The sequence below is a fragment of the Cricetulus griseus genome, chromosome 2 (genome assembly GCF_003668045.3).
Source record: "Cricetulus griseus strain 17A/GY chromosome 2, alternate assembly CriGri-PICRH-1.0, whole genome shotgun sequence".
NCBI classification, from domain to species: domain Eukaryota; kingdom Metazoa; phylum Chordata; class Mammalia; order Rodentia; family Cricetidae; genus Cricetulus; species Cricetulus griseus.
Window position 1 is genome coordinate 318,692,648 of NC_048595.1, and position 23,096 is coordinate 318,715,743.

The window sequence follows — 23,096 nt, forward strand, 5'->3', positions numbered from 1 at the left end:
TGGATATCCAGCACTAACTGGAGCACACATCTCTTCCTAAACCTGAAGGTGCCGATACCCAAGATGAAAAAGGATTCTCCTGTGTTGGGAGATGTGCAGATGCATAAGAAACACAGGACAATCAGCAACTCCTGACAGCAATGTTAGCAAAAACAGAGTCATCTGGGAGAGACGACCCATGCCCATGGAAACAACACATGCTAAATTCCAAGGCAACCTTCCCACTGAGGACACCCAACACAGCATCTTTTTGATGCTGTCCCCTCAAGAATTTAATCAAAAGTGATAAAAATGGATCTGTGTTCCTATTTTCAAACATTGTGTTCCCAGACCAGGAAGATGGCTCAGCACGTGAAAGCTCAAACCATGCCAGGTGGTAGGGGTGTACGCCTTTAATCCCAGCACTTGGAAGCCAGAGGCAGGTGGATCTCAGTGAGTTTGAGGTTAGAGCCTGGTCTACAAAGTGCATTCCAGGACAGCCAGGGCTGTTACACTGAGAAACCCAGTCTCAAAAAATAAAAATAAAAATCACAAACAATACAACTGACACACCGAGTTGGAGCCCCAGATCCCATGATGGAAAGAGAGAACCAACTCCCAAAAGTTGTCCTCTGACCATACATGCCTATCAGCATGCACACACCTGCACCCAGTCATACACAAACATACACACACACACACACACACACACACACACACACACACACACACTTTTTAATTTAATGTGTTCTAAAAACGCCAACTACCTCAGAATTGTGATCTTGTATTTCTATGCCTCTCTTCCACAAATTAATTTGACTTCCTGAACACTTCTGAAACTTTATCAGGGAAATACTTGATAACTGGAATTGATTATAGAATTGATCACTTGATAAGAAAAATACGTGGCCTAATGACATCAGGTACAAAAAGGATTTCCTCCCCTCCCCCATTCATTGAACAAATACTGAGTACTTTCAAGTCCCAGGCATTGGAGACACAGGTAAATGGAGTTTACAATCTAGCAGGTGGACAAAATGAAAGAGTACTTATGGTTGAATGATTAATTGGAGGGAAAGGAACTAGATTATGTTCCACAAGAGCATACAGTGGGATACCAATAAAGCCTGGGAAAGTCACAGACAATAGGAATCGTCAAGAGTTTATGATGAATGGTTAATGCTGAAAAATAGAGTAGAATGGTACAGTCAGGTAGAGCCTGGTAGAAAACATGTAAGAAGGACTAAGTAGGTTCAAAGAACCAAAGACTGAAATTGGTGTGATCATTCTCCCATAAGGAGTTTGAAAGATGAGGTTAAAATGTGATGAGCAGAACCATGGAGACCACTGGAGTATGGGCTCCTCCTCAGCCACTGCAGAGTCTTCACAAGGGAACAGCATGGCTACATGGCCAGGTCAGAAGGGCCATTCTCATTCTACAGTAGACAGGCTGGACTAAGGACCAGATACAGCAGACTACATCTAAGGCCGAAGGATGCATACTCATACCACAAGGACATTTGCTCAACTATGTTCATAGCAGCATTATTCATAATAGCCAGAACCCAAAAACAATTTAGATGCCCCTTAACCAAAGAATGGATAAAGAAAATGTGGTATATTTACACAATGGAGTACTACTCAGTGGTAAGAAGCAATGACATCTTGAAATTTGCAAGCAAATGGACAGAACTAGAAAAAGCCATCCTGAGTGAGGTAACCCAGACCCAGAAAGACAAATATAATATGTACTCACTTATAAGTGGATATGATATATAAAGCAAACTAGCCTTCAGGCCACAACCCCAGAGAACCTAGGTAACAAAGAGGACCCTAAGAGAGACATGCATGGATCCACCTAGAAAGGGGAAAAAGACAAGATCTCCTGAGTAAATTGGGAGTGTGGGGAGCATGAGGGAGGGTGGGAGGGGAGAGGGAAGCAAGGGGAGTGGTTAAAAATATATTCAAATAAATAACAAAATGATATTTTGGGCCACTGCATCCCTGAAGAGAACTTATTCTTGTTTCCTCAGCAGCCATCAATTGCCAATAGTTTTTTAGCTGTGAGTGGGACTTCACAAGCCCCACCCTATTCATGCTGGGATTTGACTGGCTTGATTGTTTGCAGGTCTTGTGCATGTAGCCATAGTCTTTGTGAGTTCAAACACTCAGTGGCCTTGTCAGCAATCTTTCTGCCCCTCTTCTGTAATGAGCCCTGAGCCTTGGCATGGGGTGTGATACAGTCACATTTAGAGCTGGCCAGTTTTTGTTTGTTCTGAATTAAATTTAAACTCTTAAAAAATAGCTGAAGTTGACAGATTCTATCATAAGAAAAAAAGGATACAGGTGTTATTTGGATAGTTTGGCATGAGAATGCTTGCATTTACTAATGAAAACCAAGATAAATAATGAAAGTGAGGGAGAATGTATCTCAAGGGGAAACACCTTACAAAAGGAACTAATGATGTTGGTGAAAACCCACTGTTACACCATGAAAGCTAAGGACAACATTTTAGTGGGCCGTGTCCAACTAACTAGGATGCTACAGAGTCCCATCATCTGGTGAGGTCAGAAAAAGAACCCACTGGTATCAACAATATGGAGGTCAACGGCGACCTTGGGGAAGGCTGTTGGCAGTGAAGCCTGGAAACCACAGAGTGAGAGGAGAAGAATGGGATGGAAAAAAAGCCCAGAATGCATACAGTGGCAAGTCTGACTCCTACAGGGGGAGACAGGATGGTGGCTGAAATAAAAGTAATAGATGCTCCTTCAAACTGAGTGTGGTGTGCTGAAGGCTGAGAAGATGGCTCAGTAGGTAATGTGTTTGCCATATAAGATGAGGACCCGATTTTACCTCTAAAACCCACAAAGCCAGGTGTGGTGGGGCACACTTACAGTGGTGGTGGTGGGGGAAGCGGCGTCCAGAGGCTCGCTGGCAAGCCAGTCTCACTGAGTCAGTGAATTTCAGAACATGTCTCAAAGAACAAGGTGGATGGGGCTGTGGAGATGCCTCAGTGGTTAAAGGGCACTTGCTGCTCATCCAGAGGTCCTCAGTTTGGTTCCCAGTGCCCACATTACAGAAGCACTTGTGACTGCAGCTGCAGGACAGCCTGTGCTGTTGTGTGGCTACCCCCTGCCCCATCCCGAACACATACACATAAATAAAAATAAAATACATCTTTTAAAAAAAAAGTGTGGCTAGTTCCTGAGGAACAATGCCTGAAGTTGGTTTTTTGATCTCTGCCTGCATGTTGTGTACTTGCACACACACACACAGTCACACACACAGTACAAACATGCACGCGCGCGCACACACACACACACACAAACACACACACGTGTGTGTGCTGAAATATCAAATATAATCAAGAAAACAATCGCTTCAGGAGTAATACAATTTTATATTAATCATCTCAACAACCTGAGAATGTACAGAGTTTTATTTTTTCATACTGTTTGTGGTTCTCAAAGGGTAACTGCAAATTACTCTCTTCATTTCATGGGTGATAAAAAATGAGCCACAGAAAATGTCTCTGAGAAAAATTAAAAAAAAAAAAAAACCCAAAGCTCATCAAGCAGATATTCTCATTGATTTTTACAATTAAAAAAGTGCAATGTGTACTGTTGAGAAAAGAATCCCCTGTGACAGTTGCATGTCCAGTAAATCTCGAGTTTTTAAGGCTTAGTTACACACATGTTCATTTTTGTACATGTGGCATGTATACCTATGGCGTGTGTACGTGAGGCAACAGGTTCCATATCTGGGTTACATCCTGAAGATGCCGAAGTCGGTCTTCTGGATGGGCGCATTGAGGGCTGCACTGATGCTAAGTCCCAGAACCAGCCTGGTGTCCACGGGGTCAATAATCCCATCATCCCACAGCCTGTGGAAAGATGAAAATAGTCACTGTGAACTCGACATTGAGCCGCCATCCCTCCTTGTCATGCTCAGAATCACTTGAGAGGATTCCCTCACACAGCACAGAGCGCTCTTGACTAGCGCCTGTGTATTGGAGTCGCTGACCGGAAGTCATGTTTCAGAGTGGAACAAAGAAAAGAATGGCAGTTCTCGCACCCAAGGATGCCACACGGAGCTTCAAGCTTTAAGGATGACTTCCTGTTCCTTTACTACTCACGAAATGTAGCAATCGCATTGATAAGCTTTTGTCATTAACATGGAGAGTCCCATAAGCACAACCCAGCGCCCTTACTGCTAAAAACATACTACCCAAAAGCCTTAGCAACTCCAAAATCACTGTGTAAACCTTGCTACATTTTACTAATAAATAACTTAAAAGGCTGTTCTTTATTTTTTGTTACAATGAAAAAAATAACTTTAAACTGCTTTGAAGAGAAACTTTTGAGTAGATTTTAATTTGTTCTCACTGACACCTTCAAATGTATAAGGAAAAATCAATGAGAAATAATACTTTTTGGTGTGTGTGTGTGTGTGTGTGTGTGTGTGTGTGTGTGTGTGCGTGCGTGCGTGCGTGCGTGTGTGTGTGTGTGTGTGTGTGTGTGTGTGTGTGTGTGTCTTGTTTGAAGTTTTTTAAAAGATAGATTTCACTCTATAGGCCAGGTTTGCCTGGAACTTGTGGTGGGGCTCCTGCCTCAGCCTTCTGCAGATGTGAAACCCCTTGCCAAAAGAGGAATGGCATCTTTTGCGGAGTTATTAGGAAACAGCTGTTCTGCCTTCTCTACGCACATTGCTTCTGGACGTCACATCGATTATTAAACACTGGCAGCCAGGAATCACATCTTTGCCCATTAAGCATTCATCTAGGGACTCTAAAGGATCAATGGCCAATCAACAGGTTGTTTTCAGAACTGTGAACAGGTGGATTTGCTATCCCTCTGGAGCCTGTGAACAACAGACTCCTCAAGCAATGATGGAGGGGCTTGTCGATGACAGCCATTAAAGACTGATTGGGGAAGTCTGAGGGCAACACTTGAGCAGACCTACACGTGTGCCATAAAAGATGAAGGGAACACCAGGGCTGAAGCACTCACTGGTCTTGTATGTACAAGAAGGTTTGATCCCTAGAATAACAGGCAGTGAAACAGAGTCTCCAACAACAGGAGTTACTCTAGAAAACCAGCTTCCACCATGTTCAAGCCTAAGCAAGTCAGGGAACCGCTACTAATCTTGGATTCCCCAAGCACAAGAACACCCCAAACCAGTTTGAAAATCCTCTTTAGGAGAAGGTTGCTGTCTCCAGGCCAACAACTGTTTCAACAGTATGATTAAGCACTTTCAAATTAATAGGCAAACCCTCCTGTCTTTCCACATTTATTTCCAAAGATATATCTATTTAGCTGTGTTCACAATGATGCCTTGAATTTAATCCATTAACAAGTATTAATGTTAGTATGACAATAATAAAGGGTGAGATCTTTCCCAAAAGGTGATGCATTTTAGGTTCATATAAAATTCTCTATTCTTCAAGTTGAATATTTCAACTGTCCCTGAGCATTTCAGCCAAACCCTCATGTGCAGAAATGTCAGTGAGCTTATATATATGCTTTGTATTTACTTTAGATCTCTTACATGGCTTTCTATAGTGCATCTGCCTCTACTGGCTGCTGTTACTGAATGTCTGTTTGCATTATGGCAAAGTGAGATACACCTTTGTTGCTCAAAGCAAAGATTATGAAGTACTTTGTTGCTAATTAAATAACTAATGATCCCCACAGTATCTGTCTGTGGGGAAACAAATACAAACACACACACACACACACACACACACACACACACACACACACACAAATTAGCATAAAGACAGACTTTTTGAAAATTCACAAATATTCTCAGGCTGGAGCTCAAATGGTAGAGTGCTGATCTACTATCAGGGGCTCTGGGTTCAACCCCAACCCCAGCACTGTATAAACTGTAGTGGTGACATGGGCCTGAAATCCCAGCACTCCAGAAGTAGGAGGGGGATCAAGGAGTTCAAGACCACCCTTAGCCATTCTTACTTAGCCAATCTGGGCTATAATGAGATCCTGTTGCCAAACAACAACAAAAAATCTCAAATGTTATTATTTGAACTGAAACTGATTAACGATACACTTTAGTCTTTGTACTCTATTGCCAATAGCACTGCCGGCCATGGGGGATGAATCCCAATGACTAAAATGGGTTCTAACTTTCTTATTTTCTTTCTCTCTTCTCTCCAGGCTGTCCTTACCAGTAAAGGGCATGATTCAAGGCATAACCTAGGAGACACTGGTATTTATTCTTTTCTCCATCTGCCCAAGGCAAGGAGGAAGACATGGCTTAGATTAGTCTTCATAACACTGAACATTACAGTTATTGAAAAAACCATCTGAAAGCACGTACTAGCAGTCTCCAGCTGGGACAGGCATCAAGAATTGATTACCTCATTATGATTATGCTGTGCAGAAAACAAACAGCCAGCAGCCACGATGGTGTCTGAGGTAATTACTTGGCACTGACATGTGGACCCTGGCTGTGACTAATCACCTTCTGAGTATGCAAGCACACTTGTTAACCAGTGCCAATGTGTGTGATCAGTCAACCTCGTGCTTAAACTAAGGGAGCAACCAAACAATCAGGGGGGCCACACAGAAATCATGTGCTCAAGCAGACATTAGGATTAACTCCTGATGTGTGTAGCACCCAAGATTAGGACTCTTACTCTCAGCTCCTGACATGGGCCAATATCTGGTTATGGGGCCATACCATTCTATGGATACCCCAAGTGGGTGGGGTTAGGGGAAATGAGATGGAGCTTCAACACAAGCCTGGGAGGACGACAGCAGTTTAGCATGAATGAATGATAGTATAAAAGTAACTGTTTGTCCAAGCAATACTTTCATTATTTAAACAAGGTCTTTCTGTGTAGCATAGGCTCACCTTAAACTTCAGTTCTCCTGCCAAAGATGCCCAAATGGCAGGATATTAGGCTTGCACTATCATATCCAGCCAAATACTACATTTATCCTCCTATGATTGCCAACCATCCCAAGAGTTCAGGTCTCTGTACAGCTGCTGCCCTGGATGTCAGGAGTCCCCCCTCACGGGTAGAGAGAAGGCCTGCTCCCACCTTGCACTGGAGTAGTAAGGGTTTCCTTCCTCTTCAAACCTCTTAATGATGGGCTCTTTCAAAGCTGCCTCCTCAGCACTGGAGAACTGAAAGAAAAGAGACAGTAAGTCAGCGAGCGTCCCTAGGACTGACTCCTATTGAGAACCTGGGAAAGACACACTCTGTGAATAATTATGGTGTAGTTAACACTTGCACAGTCACAGACAGATCACAAATGATGCTTTAACATATATGGCCTCACCTGGGACACAGGTTTAATTGTCAAAGACAACACACTGAGGTCATACAACACAAAGCCAAAGCCAAGGATGTTCCTGCAGGCTATAATATTGGATGTGAGTCATATTATATAACTAGAAAGCATTTAACAATCTCTAGTTAAAAAGGGGAACAGTGTAGCATGGTGGCACACGCCTTTGAACCTAGCACTTGGGAGGCAGAGACAGGTGGATCTCTTTGAGTTCAAAGCCAGTCTGGTCTACAGAGAGTTCCAGAACAGGCAGAGCTACACAGAGAAACCCTGTATCGAAAAACAACAACAAAAAGATGGAGAAGGCCAGGCATAGTGGAATTTACCTTTAATCCTTTAATTCTAGATCTTTATAGGAGAATTGATTTTTCAACTTTGAAATATTCCAGGGCTAGGGATGTAGGGTGATACAGCACTTGCCTAGCATTTGGGAGACCTTGGCTTCAACCTCCAGTGTGGAAATAACTATGTAAATAAACAGCTATACTTAAATGAGTTACTTCAAGTAAACCTTTCCCCCCCTCACATACATACTTAAGTATAGAGGTAACAGCCACTGGAGGAAGAGCCTCTGACACTGCATTTGCATATATGAAAAGGGTTTGAATATCTACACATCAAATGAACCAAAGACTGGTTTCTTAACAAGGGATTGCTTTTGTTTGCTAAAGGTGAAACATGCCTTCAGAACATCAGGCAGACTTACTCTCCCACCTACACCAGCAGCAGCAGCACCCCTTTGAGCTTCCTCCACCTAGACACACACACAAAGCAAAGCTATCACTTTGTTTCAATATTAACTGACACTAAAGTTAATTTAAAACACCGACTTAAGTCTACAGAGTTCCTGCTACCAGGTAGAGACAAAGAGGCAGGCTGAGGAGAGAGTTCAGTGGGTAAAAGTACTTGCCTCAAAACTATAAGGACCTGAGTTCAAATCCCTAGCATCCATGTAATTGCTGGACATGTAGCACAAGCTGTAATCCCAGCACTTCCACAGGGAGATGAGAGATGGAGGCAGGAGACTCACTGGAAGCTCACAAGAGGGCTAGCCTAGTGTACACAACAGAAAAACAACAAAGAGACCCTTTCTCAAACAAGGTGACAGGGAGGACAACACCAGAGATTATCCTGACCTCCCATGCACGGGCATTCTCATGCATGAATGTGTGCATGTACACACACAGAGGCACACAAAGATAAGTAGGAGAGAGAGACACGAGTGGCTTAGTGCCATCCCAGCTCTGCAGACCCCATCATTGACCACATGATCCCTGCTGGCAGGGCAAAGCCTACGTCATACACCAAGGAGGTGTCCACATTATCTTTCCTATGATGAGACCATAGCATACATAAGCCACACTAAGAACACATAGCTACATTTCCAGACCTAGTGCTCAAAACAAAGGCATTAAAAGTCGGAACTAAATACTCATACAAAAGCTCTGAAGACAAAGAACCCACCGGAAGAGCAACCGTCTGATTGCCTTTCATCACATTTGCACTCGCTTCCCTCCATCTTCCACAGTCGGACTATCACAGAATACAAATGCTACCCAGCTCTCAGAGTAGGTGACTGAATCTCTCTCAGGGACCCTCAGCAACAATGTAAAACTAAAACAGAAATCAAAGGTCTGCTGCTTTGGGCCCAGAAGGAGTAAATGGATTTCCTTAGCTCTCACTAATTACGGAAGAGTAAGAAGCCAGTGTGTCTGTGTCTGGTGCTCCGGAATTTCTGCTCGGCACGCTTAAGACTGGGAAGTGGAGCATCATCACCCTCCCCACAGACACACAGGTAGCCTGGGTGCTCTGTCGGTAATGGCCAAACCCACATGAAGAAAGAATTCACTTACCTGCTTTCCCTCCCGGGCTTTCTGGTCTCTTGCCACAGTGGCTAGCACAGTGGCTGCCTGCTCTCCTCCCATCACCGAGATACGGGCATTTGGCCACATGTAGAGGAATCTTGGGCTGGGAGAAAAGAAAGGTATCATCAAATTCATCCATTTAGACATGGTGGCAAAGGCCTGCAAGCCGAGCGCCACTCTAGATTTAAAAATAATGTCTGCTGAATGTCAATTTATATCCAGAGCCTGGAAGACACTGGTAATCTATTTTTGTTTTGCTTGTATTCAGGGTCCTCTGTAGCCCAAACAGGCCTCAAATTTGCTGTGTAGCTAGGCTGGCCTGGAACTCTTGATTTCCTCTACCTCCACCTACTAAGAGCTAGGATTACAGGCATGTGCCGCCACTGACTGGCTTAACATGACCATTTGTAATTATACATGAAACACATTTCTTTCAAAGAAAGCTGTGGTGATCACCCACCTATATGCTCTGCCACACATCCCATAGTTTCCAGCCCCATATGATCCGCCAATTATGACAGTTATCTTAGGCACTTTGGCACAGGATACAGCAGCCACCATCTTGGCACCATCTTTGGCAATCCCTTCAGCTTCATAGTCTCTACCAACCATGAATCCTAGGAGAGAGAATAGAGACACAGCCCTGAGCCATAGATGCGCATGCAGAAATCAATTCCACCAAGGTACAGTCAAGCCCTGGCCTAAACTAACTTCACTGCAAGGCTTCGTATACTAACAAAAGAGTCACATAGGAGTATATACCCCACCGTGTGCTTTAAAGGGTTGAAACAAAAATTCCTCTCCCCACTTTTTAGATGTCCTTAAAACACTTTGTTTCAATACACACAGATCTTTGAGCAACAGACAGAAGCAATCTGTCTTCCAGGGAGCATTTGAAAGCCGAGGCTTGACAGGGAGAGGCTGTAACATGGCCACAGGAAAGGAACCGCCCACCCGGCAAGCCAGTCTGGAAGATTTCCATATCCACTGACCTGGTTTAAAATAGAGACTGTTCCTTCTGCAGTACTGCTTAAAACTTTGATGAAATAAAGATTAATGTTTCATGGGGATGCCGAGTCCCCTGCCAGGGGCTCAACAGCAAGATTTAAAACATGGTTTTCCTTGGTAATTACAGGATTCCTCTGCTTCCTCAAGCCCCAACTCATTGGAAAGTGGTCTGCAGCTGTAGCATGCAGTCCATGGCAGGACTTCTCTTATTTGAGAACTACAAAGTCAGGTTTCGGTGTCCCCCTCCCAGCCTGAGGCTCTGGGGGAGGGGGCATTTCTTTCCCCTACACAGGTAGACTTGCTTGTCTGACTGCCTCTCTTGGTTGGCAAATACCCAGCACCGTGTCATCAAATTCAGTCCAGCATCCCGAGGCAGAAACTGTGTGTGCTGGGACACTGAGGGACCACAGCAGGACATGCTGGGACACTGAGGGACCACAGCAGGGCCCCTTGCCTTTGCTGAGGTCTGCCACTCTGCCACCCCTCAGAGCAGCTCAGAGCTGCTTTACTACAAACACCTTATCTCTCCAGAGCATTCTATCACAGCCGCCCCCAAGAATCAACTCTCTTTAAGTCCACACCTGAGCAACTCTGCAGACAATCTGCCTCCAAAAGAAGAGAAGCCACTTCACCCAGTTTTTCTCCTTCCCACCATGTAAACACACACACATACACATACTCTCGCACACAGAGAAACCAAACAAGCACACAGACACAAAAAACCCTGAAAAGTCGTGCTTCCTATCGCCCTATACTCTTAGCTCTGTAGGAAAAAAAAAGTGTGGTTGTATTCTTTCCTGAAACTCTGAGTTCTTACTCCCCGCCCCCCCAAAAAAATGTTTGCACTACAAAAAAAAAAAAAAAAAAAAAAAAAAAGAAGGGGGACAGGGAGAGAAAAACCAGAGTGGCTTGAAGACTAGCCTAAGCCTTCATCCTGACAGAACTTACACTTTCATCCCTAGCTAAGATGCCCCTCCCCAGCCCCAGATTTATTCAGTGGCATATCGTACATCCATCTACACACCAGCGTCTCACAGGTTCCCCATACGCAATGCTGCAAAGCAAACGTCAGCCTTTACTTCAAAAACAGCACAAACAAAGCAAAACAAAATGAAAATGGGAAAATTGTCTAAGCAAATGTTTAACTTCCTGGTGGTGAGTCACTGTCAGAAATGAGGTCCCTAAAAGTGGTGAAAACTTCAAAGACCTTTCTGTCTGTTCTTAGCAGGTCATCATGTGGGGAATTCTCAGGTCAGCATCTGGAACTAATTTCTGTCAGAGTTCATCAAGGGCTGAGGGTGTGGTCAGTGACAAGCACTTACCTAGCATGCTTAAGACCCTGGTTTCTACCCCAAACACTGGAAAAACAAAACAACAATACACACACACACACACCATCTAACCTATCTTGAATCTGAGCATAACACACAATGAATTTTGCACCATTACTATATAATGTCCTGCTCCAAGTTGAGAGGCCTGGATGGTATATATGGTGAGGCTGCCTTACCTAAACAACTAATTAAAAGCTGGGTGTAGTGGTGCATGTCTTTAATCCTAGAAAACAGAAGGCAGAGGAGGCAGGCAGATCTTTGTAAGTTCGAGGCCAGCCTAGTCTAGTACTGTGTTCAAGGCCAGGCAAAGCTACACAGTAGAACCCAGTCTAAAAAAATAGTCTCTTTGTCCCAAAGAAAGTAAGTTTCTTGGTAGCCAATGTATCTTGAGATCTGCATCTACATTAACACAATGCAACATGGTAACAGACAAAACAGAGCAGAGAATCTCTAAACCCTTCAGCAGAAGCCCTCAAAACCCACCAACTCCAGCTTTATGATCATCTATGGAACATGAAGTTCAGATGTAAAAAAGAACTCACTCTGGTCACAGGTAAGGCCACTGTTTGGGGTTAAAATGCAACTCCCCACCCCAGCTTCCTTGGAAACTCACATTTTCAAAAGACATTAGTTCAAGACTGGGGAGATGGCTGAGTCAATAAAATGCTTACCACAAAGCACAAGGGCCTGACTTTTATCCCTAGCACTCTCGTAGAATGCCAGGTGGTACAGTGGACAATGTACTCCCAGTGCTAGGAAGACAGAACAGGAGGATCCTAAGAGATCAGTGGTCAGCCAGTCTAGACACCTCAGCTCAAAAACAAGATGGACAGCTCCTCAGGAATAATATTTGAAGTTGACCACTGGCCTCTAACACACACACACCCCAAAGAATAGATAGATAACTGATTGACATTATTTCAGATAGAATTCACTGTATGGTGAAAGGTAAGGAGATGCCCATAGCATGTGCTTAGAATCATTAGGATACTGAGACAGTGAGTTGGACACCTTCTCTGTCAGTGATAAGACAAGGGACACATGAGCAGGAGTCAAGGGAAGCCATTTGAAAGCTTGTGATACGGAAACTGCTTCACTCAGAACACATGATAACCTCAGTATTCATGAACACGCTCTGCATTAACACATGAGCCACGGTGCACAGCACAGCCCTGAACCAGGTGTACATGAGCAGAACAACTTTGGCCTCACCGGTGATGTTCTGCAGGAACAGCAGGGGGATCTTCCTTTGGCAGCACAACTGGACGAAGTGAGCACCCTGTAAACACAACACAGAAACACTAGTTCTATAAAAACAAACAGACTCCTAGCAAGCATCCTACCGTGCCCACACTTCCAGTCAGAGACAGTGGATCTGGCTGGCCTGACCTCTTGTTTTCAGTAACAGTTCAGTGCTGCCCTGTCACGCTCAGGACAAAAGTGACCGTGGGTCTGCACCTCACTCACTTCAGCTAACTGCCTGTGAGGTCCTGAGCATGTGGCTGAGACAACTGCTGTGTCGGGATGAAATCAATCTCACACTCAAACAGCAAGTGAGCACAAGTAAGGGAAAGGAACCTGTTCTCACTCTCCAGTTTCCCACTTTGGAAAGGGCGGGATGCAAGCCCTCTGGGGTATCAAGGCCAACGTTCACATTTGGGTGACCGTTTGACATTCCTTCTGCCTCAAGACTTACTGATACAATCCAAATAAACAGATTTTTCAGATTAGGTCAGTGTTAAAGACTTCCAGCCTTGAGATTAAGAAACTATTCTTTACCTGTCTATTTAACAATTCCCTGTGTTTTCTTCTGTTTTTACAAATTCCTTTACTACTTCTAGAAAGGCCCTGGCAAGAACAAAATTGCAAGGCAATTGCCCAGCTTCAGTATGACTCTGTTTATAGACATGAGGAAATCACAGGCCTTTGGGGATTATTAAATAAGTGAAATGTCAGACTGGGGCCATATATAACTTCTTTAGGGCTTACCTGTGCTAAGATAGCAGACAAAACCAGACTGTCTAGCTCTGGCCTGATATTTACTCTACAGCAATGAATACACTATAAACTCTCTCTCTCTCTCTCTCTCTCTCTCTCTCTCTCTCTCTCTCTCTCTCTCCCTCTCTCTCTCTCTGTGTGTGTGTGTGTGTGTGTGTGTGTGTGTGTGTGTGTGTGTGTTCTTTAAGCTACTATTTCCGGAATATTTAATATCTTTAAAACACTTTTAAAATCTCACTGTAATATGATCATGGGTAATTTTTTTATTTAATTTTTACAAATTATAATTTCACATGTCAATCCCTTATCCCTCTCCCCCCTCCAATCCCCCACCATTCCCTTCCCCCCTCCACTCCCCATAGAGGGTAGGGCCCTCCATGGGGGCTCCCCAAATTCCACAACATCATCCTGGGCCAGGCCTAGGCCTTCCCCCATGTGTCTCATGGGTAATTTTTTGAGGCAGGGTCTCTCCACACAGCTCAGGCTGGCCTGGACTTGAACTACCTTCCTACCTCAGCCTCCCACGCATAGGACTATAGAAGTAAACTACATGCCTGGCTAATTTTTATTTTCTTTGAGGTTGTCTTCATTTTATAATTGAGTTGAAGAAACTATACAAATAGCAGAATATAAAAAGTGGTTGTATTGCTAAAACATTTCTTTAAAGACAAATTAGCCTAAGAGCTTACAAGCCTGTTTCTCTATCAGTAAGGGGAACTGCTTTGTTTACTGAATAGGAAAGACGAACCTTTTTTGTTGTTGTTATAATGTTTTATCAAAGTGCATGAGACATTTCCATAAGCTCAGGTGAACCCGAGACAACCAATGTGAAACCCAATCCTAAACTCTGAGCACTAAGGAACTCCCTCATTCAATGTTGCAACTGCGGTAACAATGGCCTGCCATCTGTACATTCCCAAAAAGCAAAAGTAAAGTTGGAGGCTGATGGAAGAGGTCACATCTCAGAACCACCGACACAGGTTATCAGAACCTCCCCAGCACAGTGGGCCAATAGAATGAGACGCTCCCAGGGCAAGAACTCCCTGCCTTCTCAGCACACTTCCCTGGAAACAATTATAATCTCAGCCCCTCACGGGGAGTGCCCTGAAACACCCAACAGGCGTTAATAGTGCTGCACCCAGCTCCTCACAACACATTGACATAAACTACTGTGGAAACTGTATCTAACGCTAGTACTCATGCACAAAACACAGCTGTTTTGCTTGCTAAGACATCCGGGTAACAAGATAAAGCTCTCACAAAATACATTTTAATTTATTATGTGACATTCAAAATTAACTATGTTAAAGCATAAGCTCTCACTGTATTTAACAGCACTTGCCTTTTTTGCAGATTCAGAAAACAAAACTCCATTGTTCCCAATGATGCCTACAGGATATCCAAATATTCGAGCAAATCCTCAAGAGAAAATGCAAAAAAAAAAAAAAAAAAGAGTTATGTTTTTAGGGGGGTTTTGGTTTGCAACAGAGGCATACTACGCATTCTTTAATTTGAGACCAATGTTAAAATATGAATAGAGGTCGTCTATGGTATAAAACAGTTCATGTCATAGTTCTTTATTCCTAATGGCAACAGGTTTCTTATTTTATTTATGCGTCTCGAAAACCCATGCTCAATGTAGAATTATCTATGTTTACTTAGTTTGATTAAATGACTCATTCAGAATATACCCATAACACACATGCAAGTGCCCCCGATGTACCAGAGACCAGGGTACCTTGAAATATTTCAAACTTTAAAGAAATTCTTTAAAAAGAATATTCTGATCTCTTCTTCTCTTTCTCCCTAGGTGCCATCTTTCTATCACCAACAACACTTCCATTAGGGGACACATACATGATATACGTGCTCATATAAGGAAGGGGAAACAGCCTGTTATAGTGAGGCAGGTGCTTAACGTGATTTCAGAAAAGGCTAATAATTTTGCAAACAAGATGGACTTGATTAGAGAAAAATTATTTCCCCTTTTCAACAAGCCCGGATCCAACAAGAAACAGGTGTCAAGTGCTCAGAGCCCAAGAACTTACTGGCTCTACCTGGACAGTAAGTCAAAGGCACCTTTTACCAAAGCCCTCCACCTGGACTCAGCGTCTACGCTCCAGTGCACAGCTAGGTTGCCCACCACAAAGCAGGTACTCCAAGCATATCACACACACACACACACACACACACACACACACACACACACACACAGAGAGAGAGAGAGAGAGAGAGAGAGAGAGAGAGAGAGAGAAACAAAACAAAAACAAAGACTGTATCAACATATGGATTGAGTCAGAATGCTGAATTTTGAATGATACGCTTTTGTTCTTTACTCTAGCCTTTCCTGGATATATATTTTTTCATGGCCATGGGTTTTTTATTTTGATAGAATACTTTGATGGCCATAAAGGATTCTCTGTGTTTTTCAGGCCTAACGTCCCAACCAGAGGCCTATGCATGATGAACATCCTAGTGTAATGATCTTGCTCTTTCCAGAGATTCGAGTTCAATTCCCAGCAACTATATGATGGCTCACAACCATCTGTAATGAGATGTGGTGCCCTCTTCTGGCCTGCAGGGATGCATGCAGACAGAACACTGTATGCATAATAAATAAATAAATCTTGTTTTGTTTTTTTTTTAAAGGAGTGTCTGAAGAGGGATAAGCTTCCCAAACACTTAGAGTAGTTGATCCATCCTTAGTCCTTCAAAGGGATGGAAATCTAGCACATGATGCTAGCCTTGCAGACTCTTAACCACTTACATGCTCAGTTTTCTCTAGGTCCTGAGCGGAGTGGGAGTGGGGGTTGAGGAATAGATAGATGGGCTGAGTAGGGCATATGCTCCCATTTGTGTCAGCCTCTCCATCGAGGAAGGGCCTTTACTACCTGACACAAACAGGAAAGCAGCATGTCACAGAAACCTCCTGGGCATCCACGTGAGGCTGCAGGCTGGAGGCAACCTTAAAGAGCTTGCAGAAACACCTCTGACATCTGGTCTCTACTCTCCCCAGCCTTACAGGAATTCCAGTACAATGGAGGAGATAGGGGAACTGGCTGTGTTACTGATGCAAGGATAAAAGAGTGTCAGTCTCTTAGCAGGTACCAAGCAAACACATAAAAGGAGATGACAGGGTCAACCCATCCATCTTGGAGGAAATGAGAAGCCCTGGCTCATTTTAAGCTGCTACACAATGAGGACTACATCCTGCACCGATAGCCAACAAATCCTGTCTATATATCAAACAAGAAGCTCTTAATCACTTAAACACCCAAAGAGAAAAGCATTAATCCCCTTCCGCATGAACCATTCTCTTACTCATAAATTGAGCTAGGAGAAATTGCCAAGATTTAGTCCTAAGCCTCACATACAGCTGCAATTTGGATTTTTGTAGCTTCTCTTTCCCTGTCCTGCTAAGTTTTATTCAGAGTGACCATTGTATTTTCAGGCTTTTTACAGTCTAATAAAATTCACAAATATTGTTCTGTGATTTTCTACTGGTAGGTTACTCTGAGTCTAGCATCTGTTTCCTTCAAAGGCTGACAGCCCCAACACTTTAGACTGAAGAACTAACTTGTATGCACACCTATTTTTCCTGACATGATTGGTGTTCAAATGCATCCCTTAAGAAGGAGCTGGAGAGATGGCTCTTAGGTTAAGAACAGTTACTGCTCTTGCAGAGGACATGGTTCAATTCCAAGCACCCACATCAGGTGGCTCACAACTACCTGGAATCCCAGTTCTTTTTTTTTTTTTTTTTTTCTGGAATCCCAGTTCTAAGGTATCCAATGCCTTATGCCTCCATGGTCACCAGGCATGTGCCTGGTATACATAAACATATGTAGACAAACATCCATACATTTAAAAAAAATAAACCGTAGAAAACAAAAATTATCCACAGGGAGGCTGTGGGGAGACTGAACTCACTCAACAGACTTCTGTGAAACTTCCCATCCCATAAAACCCCAGATGCACTAGAGCTAAACAATAAGGAGACAAGGCTGGGTGCTTGAAAATAATTGCTACCCAGAGAACAAAAAGCATGACAAATACTCTCCGCTCCATTTACTGCAAGAGCCAAAAAGTCAGATAAGAGTCCACACCACAGCATCTGGCCATCGTCATTTTAAGCTCTTTGGATCCAGGAAACCATTCAGGTACAAACCATTTGTATAAAGCAGCTTCTGCCGACAGCTGACTCACACGTTTGTGCCTTTTTGGATAACAAAGCTCATGCCAGGTGCACAGAGCCTTGAGACAAGTGATGACTTCCTTCCAAAGCAACAGAAAACACTCATTTTCAACTTCACTTTTGTACCTGTAACTAGTGTGTCTCCATATAAGGCCTTGAACTCATTGAATCTGCTTCCATCCACAATTCTAGCAATGACCTAAGAGGAAAAATGACAATGCTCCTGAGAAATTACATCATGAAAGCATTTCTGCAACGAAGTTATTTATAAGGAAGGCAATTCATGGTGATGTCACTTTCAATCTCATGCTACACAGAAAATCTCTTCAGAATTTCCCTTGACATGCATGGTTACTGCCCCAAGACATCTCACACTGTGATGGAGTAGAAACTCCACAGTGATACTGCATACAAGAGAAGCAGGAAGAAAATCTGGGGACTGGGAGCTAGGCCCAGAGCTCTAGGGGCTGGTTCAGTGCCTTGGTAGGGGTTCAAAGAGTCAATGAAAATCCAGCACACATATAAGGACTTGGAGTGAGGAATGCTGGTTGGCTCCACATGTGACCAGATGTTCCAGGGTCAGTCACTTATTAGGAAAAAAACCCTCATATACTCAATGCCATTGAGTAGGTGAAGAGGAGGCTCTGACAGCTGGGAAAATAGATGAACTGGTAGTAGAGGAATCTTGGAAATGATGTTGAGACAAACAGGGACTCTGGCTCCATGTCTATCACAAGGAAACTAATCACAAAACCCTTAAAGACCTGGGGATGCAGCTCCGTGGCACAGAACTTGGTGAGCATGTTTGAAGCCCTGGGTTCACCCCCCAGCACTGCCTCCCTCCTCCAAATGGTCCATAACATCCTCTAAGCCTGTTTGTGACCCCACTCTCTAGAAAGGATAACTTTTAAAAAGTAATAACTAAAGCACACCATCTGATTAAAAAGCAGCTGTTATTATTATTAAGCCTCAATAAACATTCATTGATCCTTAATATGAGCCAGTTGAAGGACGAGCTACATATACGGTTAATCTGAAAAGAGCAGAAATTTCTAGTGTTTATCCATGAGTCTCTGTCACACAAGTTTTTCAGTAGAGCTCACACTCAGCACACTTGAGGTCCTGACTTCAATCCTAGTAGCAAAAGGGAGGACTCTCACATACGACACCTGTTCCATGCTTCTCAGGGACCCATTTGAGAGGGTGTGTGTTACTCCATGACGTTCATGCTCCCTTAGCTGAACAATGAGGGGCTCATCCTAGCATCTCTCTGCAGAAAGTAAAAGCTTACCTTAAACTACTTTTTAGTTATTTTCCTAAATATGGAAGCAAAACAACTTTTGGTGCTGCAGACCTCTTCAAGCAAACCTTTTGACAAGCAATTAACACATCACAGCCATCGTTCTTCCAAACAAAGATACAGCTCCTCAGAGGCCCCAGCAGTCCAGGGCCATTTAGTATAAAACAACCTCAGACTGGCTTTATAATTAATACCACTTTTATACACAAAGTACATTAATTACCTTCAGAAGAATGAAAACTTCAGGAACAGACAAGTAATAGGATACTATTCTCAATTCTAGCAGAAGAAACAATACTGGGAAAGGTTGGGTCCCCACTGCACCTGACTGCGAGAATAAGCCCAAAAGACCAGATTTTGCAGCTCAGCTTTCAACATCACTACATCTCCATGTGCTATCAAGGCCTCCCTGTGAGGCTTACTTTTTATAGGAAAAATGGAAACATAATAAATGACCAGCACAAAGGAGCAAAAGCTGTAAGAAGCACACGAAGGCAGGGACTTGTGTCTGTTGTTCACTTCCATACCTCTGATGCTCAGAATATGTACTTAGTAAATGCTCTGGGGTAAGTGAAGAAGTGAGTGACTATTCTAAAAAGATGGTTCTCGGCCATCTCAGCAGATTGTAAGCGACATGAATTTCTTTGTCTTCACTTAACTGGAAGTCGGGCTAAAACCGAATTCTAAAGTCTGTAGCTGAGTCATGTTGCTAAAGTGAAGTACCAGTGGAATTTCTATAAAATCCAAGATTTAACAATAGTAACAAAGTATTGCTTAGCTATCTGTAGACATCTCTACAGTGCAACAACACCCTCACCAATTCATACACACACAAAAATAGAAAAAAAGTCTGCCTACCATGTTGCCAGACACCACTACGGGAACTGGGAGCTAGCCATAGAGAAACAGTTACTGAAGAGACTTTTTCCAAGGATAAAGAATGATATATGTAATTTACACCAGAAAAAGTAGAATTAAAACAATGTATATACATAGGGGGAAATTTAACATATGTGTACACATAAATCCACCAAAAATACATTATTTAGACTATATGTAAATATATACAGTCATGATTCATCCATGAGGACTTGTACTATGTCTCTTACCCAAATCCATAGATGTTGAAGTACTGAATACCTTATATTTGCATATACCTTATATACATATTCCTGTAAACTTTGAATCATCTGTAGATTACTTTTAACAAGTAACAGAAGATAACTGCTCCATATGAACAGCTGCTGTATTATACTGTTTAGGAAATAACGACAGGAAAAACATCTGTATGAGTAGTACAGAAGAAATAACCCTTTTCAAGGGTTTCTGAGCTGTGGTTGGTGGAAGAGCTAACTGATCAAGCCAAATATCAAAATATTAGCTGTTCTTTCTGAATGGCAGAACAAGCAACTTTCTTTTCTGTGTTTTCTACACCCCCCCCCCATAGCCAATAAAAAAACTCTTATAGTCAAGCGGTAAAGTACCATAAGATATTAAATAGCCTCTGGCAGAGAATCTCATTAAGATGATTTCCTAATTTAAAATTTATTCTGCCAGCTATGGAGAACTGAAGAAAATCAAAGCCTACACACTCTAAGCAAACACTGAAAACTGTCACTCTAAATTACAGAAGGCTGTGTCACAACCTGTCACCATAGCAACATCTCCAACTATAATTGTCTACTCTTTGCTAATGTCATACTGTTCTAAAAAGGCATGTTTTTCTCTTCCAACAACTTACTGACATTTTGTCTATTTTGAAAAATAAGAACACTGAGGAAAAACAGTTGGAAATGGTGCAATCGCCCTCGATCATTCTCATGGCCCACAGTAACATCAAGTCCCACCCATGAACAAACCAAGCTTCCTTGTGGTACAGTGAAAACTAACCACTGGGAGTCCTTCCTTACTTGCTGTTTATTGTAGACCAGTGACACCAGGTGCTATGCCAAGACAGCACTCCTGGATGCCAAGGCCCCATAATGAGACGCACACTTATCCCTCTGCATGGGCACAAATCCTGGGGGTGGCAGCTGGATGCACAGTTTAGGTCCCACTCCCCACACACCTCTCGGACATCAAAACTTCTCTTAAGGTTTGCACCGACAATCCCGTACAATTCATCGGCAGGGAACAAAGGCTCTTCGGAAGGCTCGATGGTAACCTACAGATGTTGAGGACAAATGCACTGTGTTTAAGGACAGGATTCAGGTGATACAGGAGAAAGGAAAGTCAAAGGGAAAGGAAAGACAAAGGGTTCCCTACTCACATCCAATTTCTTCTGATAATTGAGACTTCTGACAACCTTCCTTGTTAAGTGGAGGGCATGGTGGTCGTCCAAAGCATAGTGGTCAGTTACCCCAGACTTTCTGCAGAGTAAGGCACACTATAGTGAGAAAAGCCTGGAGAAGGAAGTCATTAAATACCTAAATCCCCAGTACCCCCCAATCTAAGGATGACCAGGCACTTTTACTTCTTACACACCTAATCAATGCCATCTGACTTGATTTTCATAACAGCCCTGGCAAAAGAGCATCACCCTCGTCTTACAAAGAGGACAGGAATGAAGAGTCCTGCCCTAGGACCAGCAACAGCTGCACTAGGGGCTCATGTCTTGGATTTCTCACTCTGAACTTGTGCAAGACTCCAGGACTTGTTAAAGGCCTACTAAGGCTCATTCTGTGTCCCTTGAAAAGAATATATGCAATGCCCAATGGCAGCCAGCATGCTTTCACTGCGTAGTTACATGATGCAGCAGTAGCCAGCTGAGCCTTCGCTTCAGGTGCCCATAGTGGTCTCTCCTCTCTGAGGTGCCAAGCTGCCTTCCTTCAAGTCAGACATGAGAGTCGGCTCTCGCTTCCAGTAAACAAGAAGACTCGAATATACACACTGTCCCTCAGACGACAGGTAAAAGTGGAAACTGATAAAGTGGCTCTGTGGTAAAGGCTGTGGGAGTTCTCAGTCAATTTCAAGTGTACTATATGAGGCATGAGCTTGGCTCTGGGGATCAGTTATGTCCCAATCAGTAGCTTATGGTTTTTGTCTTGTTTTTCAAGACACAGTTTCTCTGTAGCTTTGGAGACTGTCCTGGAACTCAGTCTATAGACTAGACTGGTCTCACAGAGACCCACCTGCCTCTGCCTCTGCCTCTGCCTCCCAAATACTGGGATTAAAAGTGTGTGCCACCACTGCCCCGCCAGTGGCTTGTTAAATGCACTAGAGCTTGTTCTCTTTTCTTCCTTCTTTCTTTCATACAGTTGGAATTTATTAAGAAAAGCTTTTTTTCTGGGGACTAGAGAGATAGCTCATCAGGGTGAGGACCTTCCAGATGACCCCAGGTTTAGTTCCCAAAACCCACATGACAGTTCCCAACAGTCTAACTGCAGTTTCAGGACACCTGATGCCATCTTCTGGCCTCCATGAGCAGCAAACATGCATACAGACATACATGTAGGCAAAACATTAATATGCATAAAATCATTTTTAAAATTAAAGAAAAGGTTTTAACTTAAGATTTATAATACAGACAGTAAGGGACAGTACACACCCAAGTGTGGGTATACTGCAAAAGACATTTGCAGGCTGAAGAGATGGCTCAGTGGGTAAAAGCACTTGTTGTGCAAGCATGAGTACCTGTGTTCAAATCTCCAGAAAACATATAAAACATATAAAAGCAGGATGTACAGTATAAACATCTGTATTCCCAATGCTTCTACTAAGAGACTCAGGAGGCAAAGACAGGGGAATCCCTGGAAGCTTGTACCAGCTAGCCTGGCAGATGAAGAGAAAAACAGCCAAGGGGCCCCTGAACAAGTCAGCAGGCAAGGACAGACACTTGTCCTCTCACCTCTACATATGCAGCATGCATACATGACCGCATTCACACACATAAATGTGGGAAAATAACATACAAGGGAGAGAGACAGACCTTTTAACACATTTAAAAATCTTTAAAGTCAAGCTGGGTGTGGTGGCACACACCTATAATCCCAGCACTCCAGAGGCAGAAGCAAGTCTATCTCTGAGAGTTTGAAGCCTCTACATAGTGAGTTCCACAATAGCCAGGGCTACATAATAGACAGAACCTGTCTCAAAAAAAA

The 23,096-nt window shown here is 43.2% G+C and overlaps 1 protein-coding gene across 1 annotated transcript in view; it reads right to left on the minus strand.

Moving 5' to 3' along the window:
- Positions 1-3,360: 3,360 nt before the first annotated feature.
- The window catches only part of Mccc2 (methylcrotonoyl-CoA carboxylase 2), a 60,167-nt gene continuing 40,431 nt past the window's right edge, over positions 3,361-23,096 (minus strand). Inside the window, exons 9-17 of the mRNA XM_027401636.2 lie at positions 21,266-21,365; positions 21,065-21,160; positions 17,823-17,895; positions 14,844-14,920; positions 12,716-12,782; positions 9,622-9,778; positions 9,150-9,264; positions 7,047-7,132; positions 3,361-3,863 (exon numbers count right to left, since the gene is read on the minus strand). Coding sequence (XP_027257437.1) covers positions 3,746-3,863; positions 7,047-7,132; positions 9,150-9,264; positions 9,622-9,778; positions 12,716-12,782; positions 14,844-14,920; positions 17,823-17,895; positions 21,065-21,160; positions 21,266-21,365 — 889 coding nt within the window. The 3' untranslated portion in view covers positions 3,361-3,745. The remainder of the gene's footprint in view (positions 3,864-7,046; positions 7,133-9,149; positions 9,265-9,621; positions 9,779-12,715; positions 12,783-14,843; positions 14,921-17,822; positions 17,896-21,064; positions 21,161-21,265; positions 21,366-23,096) is intronic.